Genomic DNA, 8,896 nt, shown 5'->3' on the forward strand with positions numbered 1-8,896 from the left:
GGAAATGTGACTCAATACTAACATGGTAGCTACAGTTCTTCCTTTCAGTGACATCTGGAATCCCATTATCTGATGAGATATTCTTTTCCTCCATTTTACAGCAGGAGACATTATCTAAATTCTCCTGGATCACGTGACAGTAGCCCTGAGAACAGAAAGCAAGTTTTAATAGTTCTTTCGCCAAACCACGCGCCTTTTCTGAATCTACTTACCATACTGTTTCAAGATGTTTTCTGAAGGGTCCACAGGGGCTACATTTAAAACTTTCTGGTCATTGTCTGCTAACTGCTGGGATGGTTTTAATCAGGGAGGAAGCCAAATTTTCTGCTTTGGTTTTGGAAAAGCTCCTAAAATGTCTTTAAACTGATTTAGGAGAAAATGCTTAACAGAAGAGGAATTATTACTGCCCTGGAATAAACTCATTAGAACTGACATATGCTGTAACCACAGACTAAGAGCACTACATTTTTGGGACACATTACATCCCAAAGGCAACTGAAGTTTCTAAATGTTATCAGTGTCAGATGACAAAACCTGTTCAACAAGGACCATAGCCTCAGTGTACTAGTTAACAGTTCCTCCTCTTAGAATATTCTTGGTGTTTGGTATAACTTCTCTACCAGGACCTAGTTTGTTTGTTTATTTATTTATTGGGTACGTTGGGTGTTCGTTGCTGCACGCGGGCTTTCTCTAGTTGCGGCGAGCAGGGACTATTCTTTGTTGCAGTGCACAGGCTTCTCATTGCGGTGGCTTCTCTTTGCTGCAGAGCAAGGGCTCTAGGGGCGTGGGCTTCAGTAGTTGTGGCTCACAGGCTCAGTAGTTGTGGCTCGCGGGCTCTAGAGTGCAGGCTCAGTAGTTGTGGCACACGGGCTTAGTTGCTCCACGGCATGTGGGATCTTCCCGGACCAGGGCTTGAACCCGTGTCCCCCGCGTTGGCAGGCAGATCCTTAACCACCACGCCACCAGGGAAGTCCCAGGACCTAGTTTTTATGCTAGTTTTCTTGAAGAAATTGTCTTGAGGAAGTTTTATTTGATGACTAAGGTAAAATTTTCTGAGGTAAAGACCTCACATCACTTCAAGAGACATTTTCCCTTCCCACAATCCTGACTTGAGATAAGTGAAGGGAGACCCTTTATGATGAGGTCAGTTTAGTTCTAGGTTCCAGAAAAGCCCAAGTTTCTCAGTAGCTCAGATCAAACCAGACCCCCCCAAGATTTAAGCAGAACTAATACAAATGCCTCAATCAGTTCCAGAAGCATCTCATGTCTTACTAAGGTCAGTAAACGTCTTCTAGGTTAGGCAGGCTCCTCTAGGCCTCAGCTCAGGCCATATTTGGTCAGCCTTGACCAAATTTATACATGATTTATCGTGTATAAATTCCTATAATCCTACCCAGGAATAAGCCACCATAGCAAGGGTTTCTAAAGCTGATCCCACCCCAGTCCTACTGAATCCAAGTCTCTGTGGATAAGGTCCTTAAGGCCTTTTTTTTTAAAAAAAAAATGCTTTTATGAGTGCCTCTGTATGCTGAAGTATAAGAACGTCTGTGGTAGATCAACTATAAGAGTAAACGAAAGGAAGAGAGAAAGAAATCGCAGCAAGCTGAGGCAGGCAAGATTTGAACTTGAGGATTTAATACTATTGGGGGAATAAGATTTTTTTTTTTAAAAAAGCAGGTCCCTGGGGAGGGATCATGAACACCTTTGCTTCAACAGCTCCATCTTCAGCTAGGCTGGCTGCATCAGTGTGCTGATACTTTCTTCTACCTCCGAGAGCTCCTTCAGGACTTGGGTGACCTTGACCTCATCAAACTCCAAACACAGAAATTCAGATTCCTGGAAAATATAAAAGGATATTTTAGACAAGACCCTCAAGATAGCCAAGGCTCTGGATCTGGTGTGACCTAGCTCCAAAGCCCAGGGCCCCTACCCAGCAAGCCTGACTCAGGCCTCAATACCTAAATGACATTTTATCCACGCAACACCCTAAATGAAACTACTTCTATGAGGTGTTTCATAAATGCTAAAGAGGTATACAAATGTCTGGTGTTCTCTTTAAGAGGCACATGAGAAGCTCTTCTTGTCTGTCATCACATTTAATCCCATAATAATTTTTAAGGTAAGTACTTAAGTATTGCTGTTTTATAGATGATGACTCTGAGACACAGGGAGGTTAACCTGTATCACAAAATCAGAAAAAGGCAGAGTCAGATTGTGAACTCCCAGCTCTGGCTGACTCCAAAGTCCATGCTGTCTCCATAGCACCCTGTAATAAAAACAATGGAAGGAGGATTTAGATTGGCTCTGTGTTTGCCTGGGAATTGGGCTACCTTGGATTTAGTGGTTATACTAGAAATTGTGACAAGCTGTGAACAAGTTGCTTGGGAAACATCAACCAGATAATTGAAAGATAACCAGATCTTGAAACAGCCTTAAACATTTCTGAGGCCTTTCCACTTGCTACAAGCCAACTCTCCCAAGATTTCCCTCAAACACATTCCTCTCAATAACTGTTAGGATCAATCAACCCCAAATTAGGTAGAAATCAAAGAAAAAGGCCTTTGAAGTGTGGTGACAGAAATTTCATGTGCACTGGACAAATGCTAGGTCCACACTGTCTTGAGAGACAAGGGAAAAGTAAAGGATTTTAAGAGTGACCATATTCAAGATCCCAAAGAACAATAACCACGTAATTTTAGAGCAGTATGAATTCTTAGAGACCATATAGCCCAACTACCTTGTTTTTCAGGTTATGAAATTGAGGCCCCAGCCATGTTAAATGACATGCCTATTATCCCTGTTTGCTGATGGCACAGCCACCAGATCAATGTTCTTTTCTCTATATTTTCCTTTCTAAATACATGGCACTCCCCACCCCCATTCAAAGTGGCAGGCAAAGGAAGACCAATAAGCCTCTTCAGAGGGAGGGAGTCACTCTGTCATCAGCTAGAAGAACCTTCAGGATCTGATTTTGTAAAAGTACCTTTGCTGTTGGTGAGCTGCTGTGCTGTGTCTATACTGATGGCACTGAACATCACCCCCGGAGAAACAAGTACAGAGGGGGAAGAAGGGGCCTCTCAGATGAGAGTCTTTCAAAGGGAGGAAAGGCAGCTTTCCCTGGCTACAAGGAACTTTTTCCTCAAACATGCATTTAAATAGGAAAGGGGTATAGTCTCATATGTGAGCTTAGAAACTGCCAGGTTTTCATTTAGTCGAAAGCAAAAACCAATTTAAAAAAAAGAAAGATGCTCCTGTGTTTGAGCAACAGGCAGGGTTATCTCCTTTTGGAAATAAGAGCAAATGTTTGGCAAATTAGGTACTTCACTTGGCTAAATTAAGAACAGGTCTCAGATTTGAAAGCCTCTTATTCTTCATTCAGTTTTATTGAGCTCTTTAGCCTGACTTTAGAACATTTAAAAATATTTGGCCTTTGGAACAATGGTCTAGAAACAAATAATTACCAGAGTCTAACATATATATTTAGGAAACTGGCAGAAAAGATGATGTAATCCATGTTTCTCCTCAGTGAGATAAAGTCAGTTACAATAATAAATCACCTCGTTTTCCATTTATATGGGAAAAGCCTATCAAAGACAATGTGCATAGAGATAGGAAAACCTGAGCAAAGTTTATTAATAAATAGCCAGGATCTTTTTTGACTGAAGGTCATTAATTTGTTATAAGTTTCAGTATTCAAATTATCTTTGATTGGACCTCTAAGTATTTTTTTTTTTTTTTGCGATATGTGGGCCTCTCACTGTCGTGGCCTTTCCCGTTGCCGGATGCGCAAGCTCAGCGCCCATGGCTCACGGGCCCAGCCGCTCCGCGGCATGTGGGATCCTCCCGGACCGGGGCACGAACCCGTATCCCCTGCATCGGCAGGCGGACTCTCAACCACTGCGCCACCAGGGAGGCCCTGGACCTCTAAGTATTAATGAAGCTTGGTTTACTTTTAAGAAGAATCAAATACTAGAGAGAAAAAGCAGGCTAAACAGAGTCCAAAGTTAAACAAATATTTTCCACACACTCCCTTCAACTCTCTCCCCTGAAAACAATGCACACTAACAGTCTTAGAAAGACACATGTAACCATACATTACTCTTGAAGAAACAGTTTACCTGAAACTATATTATCAAGGCCTAGCTTCATCTAGTTATGTCATCAAAATATTTTATCAGGAATTCAGGGGCCTTTAAACTGGGGCTTAACACATGGAGCTTTGTTCAAATTTTGCCTTTGGCTGGGGTGCCCTACAGAAAATACATCTAAAACACTTGAAAATATCTTTAGAAATGCAGGTGACGCTTTTCAAGCCAGGTGCAGAAAGTACAAGAGCAATCTGAAACACTTGATTTTTTTCTCAAAGTCATCCATCTTGATCTGGTCATACTGAGTGATGATAAGACTAAATTCCTGTATTTAAATATCTGAGTCAAGAGTTAGAACCTGCTTCTTAGCAGAGTGCAGATACATCATGGGATAGACCCAGAAAATAGTTATCAGGTGAATAAGCAGGTGCATCATTATTAAGAATATGTACTTTGTGATCACAGTGAGTATGGCAGTGTACTAAATTCAAGGGTTTAAGTAACTATTCCAAATTAGAAAAGAAAGCAAAGGTAAAATATTCAAATATTATTTCCAAGTACAAAAGCTAAAAATTCATAAAATCCTAAGAAGAGACCTTTGAGAGGCCACCCTCTCCAAACTAACAACAAAAAAACCTAGCTAGCTTTTAATGACTTCTAGAGAAGGACATCTTACATGTTCCTAAGGAACTCCTTTCCCAGGTAACCACTCTGACATTCTTCAGGAAACTCTTACTTGTCAAACCTAAATCTTTAATGTTTTAGCTTAAACTCATTTCCCAACTGGGTCAGAGAGTATACCTGATTATTATTTTATATAAAAATTGAAGGCTGTTATTAAGCAAATGTTTGGTTTCTCCATCTACATACTATTAAATTACCTCTCTGTGTGTACTGTCCATTTAAATGACTTCCTTATCTAGGTCCAGAAGCATACTCTGACCAATTCTTTGGCAAAACAATACTACAGTGACAAAATGCTAAAAATAGAAAATAAAAAAGATTATGACTTAATAAATACCTAAATAGAACCATTTAGAATAAACTGAACATAAGAAAAAATAGAAATCTTATAGCCTATCTTCTGTATTATTTCCCATGCAAAGTTTCCATAAAGCTTTATCCCCAAATTATTGGTCATATTTAGCATTAGAATACAACTTTGGCAAATTCTGGCAAATTGTGGTCTCTTAAAAATTCTAAAGTTGGGGGATGGAGGATGAGAGTGCGAAAGGATGCCTTAGGATCCTGCTAACCAATACTGATTCAGAAGGCCACATACAGTTGACCAGCTTTCATAAGGCTATTCCAATTCTTCTTTTGGCTTCATTTATTGACACAAAGGGACTCTTGGCTGAGCACAAACTTTTAGCCATGAAGCCTATCCCTCCCCTCTGTCCTTTGGGCTGTCCTTTCCTAAACTTAAATTAACCCTCTGAGCTGCAGCTCTGCCACTTTGTGTCTTCTGGAGAGAGAAAGAGAATGTATGGCAAAGGTCAAAACTGCAATAGTGTCCTGAAGATCAATTACATAATAAATAAGATACCCAAAGGCTTTGAACATTGCCCACAAGAAAAGTTTAAAACAGCTTCATAAGTAAATCTGTGTTCGCCACTCAATCCCAATCCCATACTTTCTGCAGCTTTCTCAGAATTATACCAATACTGCTCCCTAACTCTTTCAGGAGACCTCAAAATAGCTTCTCTGTGGCAAAGAATCCTCCAAGTTACTTCATAAGGGACCACTTATCCAAAATTAAAATTTTATAGTTCCCTGAAAACTGTGCTGATTATTCTCCACTTGTCTTTTCATAGCCATTCTCCACCTTTCTCTGCCTTGTTCCAGGTCCTATAAGATTGTCATTCCTTTGTTCTCTGGCTTACAGTTGGGTTCTGACAAGAGAAGACAGAGGTCAGGACATTTATTCTCTTACCCCCAACTCCTTCTCCTCTGCCATTTCCAGTATTTTCTATGTAAGGGTATCATTTCTTTATTTCCTACTTTACTTCTGGCCTCAATCACTACTTCAGTATAAACAGGAGTTTCTTCAGACTGTGAAAGTACATAATCACCAAATACAAACTCCAAAGATGAGCACAGCAAGAATTTTTATCATGACTAAGTTGGCAGAAAGGCTGCCCTCTAAGTGATAAATATGATAGTATGAACCAGAACCAGTATTTAATTTTTTCGATCATCATTTGATATTAAAATTATAACAGCATGTTGATATTAAAAAAGAAGAAAAAGAATAATAGTAACAACAACCATGCGAGATGACACTTCATGAAGAATTTGCATCAAGGGTCTTGATACCAGACACATGGCCTCATTTCTACAACCTGTTCTTATACCCTATATCTAAAGCAATGGATAGCTTATGCTGTAGCTTAAAACAATACTTTCCAAAAGAAAACTTGTGATTTATAATGTTTTTTAATCTTTCAATGAACATTTTTAGCAATACATAATTACAACCAATGGTCCTTACTCAGGCCGTTTTTAATCCTGAGGAAATCCTCATTTCAAATATAATAGCTGACAAGTCCTACATCTACTGTGTAAAAAGCAAGATAAAGCAATTTTCCAGAAGGGAAAAAAAATTATACTGTAAATCACAAAGCAAATTATGCTTCTGAAGATCAGAAAATACTAAAATCAGACTCTTTTGGAAGCTACGACTGAAACTTAATGACCAAGCAACTAAATTAAAATGATTCACCCCAAAACTCAACAGATGTCCATAATGTGCTAAGACCATATGTGGGACTAAGACATGGCACTTTCAGAGCTGGAGCAGCTTCTAGAGGAAGTATTTATCCATATTCCTGCAATCTCCTAGAAGAAGAGAGTATTACCAGTGTAGTATAAAAGCATTAACCATCACTGGATAACAATTACTGAATTTTCTGGTGATGTCATTCAGGCATTTCAAAACATTTTTGTGAGGACAACCTGACAATAGGAGTTTAAAGTGCTTAAAAAAATTAAAAAGTCCCCACTCTCACAAATTCTTATTACATTAAAAGATAAACTTTATGAGAAAACATGAATTTTTAATCAGTTAACTAGAAACTCAAGGGAGAAAACAGACATTAGGTATCCAGGGAGTTTCAGATCTACCACAGATATAAGTTACTGCTAAACAAATCTAAGGCACCTAACTTCAACTTTCCAAGTGGCGCACACAGGTTTTATATAAAGTGGCAAAAGTTTTAAATAAAATAACATCAGATCTTCATTATTCAGAAACCTATTATCTGGGTCTCTGCTGCTTGACTTCCTCCTCCTTTTTGGTCCATTTTTTAAGTATTTCTACAAGATGGGAAAAGGAAGTGAAATTTAAACTGGTTAGTATGACTAAATCACAGCAGCTCTGCAAAAAGTTTTATAGAAAAGGAAATTAGAGGAACTTTAACTGTGACTTCACATAACTACTTTTGAAAATCATACCCATATGGCAGCAATTTAAGCCAGAAAGTTCTTCTTATCCCAAATATTTCCCTTCCTTTAGTAACCAGGACTACTGCTCTCAGCCTAGATAATGTCTTTAAAACAGAAATACTCCCAGGAGAGGTAATACAAAAAAGTCATTAACAGCTTTCTACAACTTAAATCAAGAGATTTATTTTCCTCCAGAAAGGATGAACCCAAGTAGCCTGCCCTAAATCACAGGGTACCTACTATTAAGAGGGACTGGGGGAAATGGGATGAATAGGTAGGGCACAAAACATAAAAGTAGGAAAATACCAAAGGCAAATCCTTCTCCTTATCACATAACCCATATCTGATGCACAGATCCATAGATGAAGTATCTTAAGCTAGTCAGATCCCAGATCCATACGCTCCGTGCCTTTCTAATCACCTGATCACCCAGGCCACCAGGCACCAGGAAAACCTAGTGAACCTTATAAAGGGGCATTAGCAAGACAATCTCAATGAAATCCAAAGGCTGAATTTACACACACACAAACACACACACATCCTTCTGCTGGGGTGCTTTCATTTTCTTCTGCAGGCTCAGGGCCTGTGACCCAACAAGGCAATGAGATCCCAAGAACACTCTCCACTCAAAGCTGTTTGAATTTCTAAGAAGAGAGAAAGTGGGAATAGGTCAAGAACAGGACCCTGAGATTCTTTCGGTTGAATATTTCTTAGCTGGAAAAAATCTAGAGCTATGACCTAGAAGAAAACTAGACATGCCTGTCCTGCCAATGTGTGGTCAAAAGGAAAATGTACTTTGGCCCAGGCAACCTGACTTGTTTCTGAAAGGGAGAAAATAGTTTTGACCTTGCAAAAATGAGTGGTTCTTTCATTGGCCAAATTCTGTACTGCTAAACCAAGACTATCACTATTCTTCTTCCCTCAAAGATTTCAAAGCAGGCTGACACATATCTGCTCTTCTTCAGTGTATAGTGAAAGGTAAAGGTACCATCAATCTTCATTTTACCACTCAAACCAAAAGAAACCCAGAGACTAGCCCCACTTACATGAAGCCCAGAATTCCCAGCTCTTTGATTCAATCCATTGCCCACTAACACCTACATCTGACCCTCAATATGGACACTTTCAAACCTGATTAGTGTAGATTTAACAGAGTAGAATGGGAACTAATTAGAAATACCCGATTTTGTACTGATTTACATAAGCATCAAGACTTACGCATTTAGTATTTTAGAAATACCCAAAAAGGAAAATAAAATGGAGCCAAGATATGTAAACACTAAAAGCTCAATACAATTAGATCATTGGCTGATTTCTACAAAATACTGTGTTCTACTTCATTTTACAACTTTTCATTTTCAGCA

At 39.1% G+C, this 8,896-nt stretch overlaps 1 protein-coding gene across 1 annotated transcript in view; it reads right to left on the reverse strand.

Moving 5' to 3' along the window:
• Nucleotides 1-1,618: 1,618 nt before the first annotated feature.
• The window catches only part of COMMD1 (copper metabolism domain containing 1), a 158,032-nt gene continuing 150,754 nt past the window's right edge, over nt 1,619-8,896 (reverse strand). The window contains exon 3 of the mRNA XM_007464130.1: nt 1,619-1,836. Coding sequence (XP_007464192.1) covers nt 1,729-1,836 — 108 coding nt within the window. The 3' untranslated portion in view covers nt 1,619-1,728. The remainder of the gene's footprint in view (nt 1,837-8,896) is intronic.

The sequence above is a fragment of the Lipotes vexillifer genome, unplaced genomic scaffold, assembly GCF_000442215.2.
Source record: "Lipotes vexillifer unplaced genomic scaffold, Lipotes_vexillifer_v1.1 scaffold311, whole genome shotgun sequence".
In the NCBI taxonomy this organism is placed as follows: domain Eukaryota; kingdom Metazoa; phylum Chordata; class Mammalia; order Artiodactyla; family Lipotidae; genus Lipotes; species Lipotes vexillifer.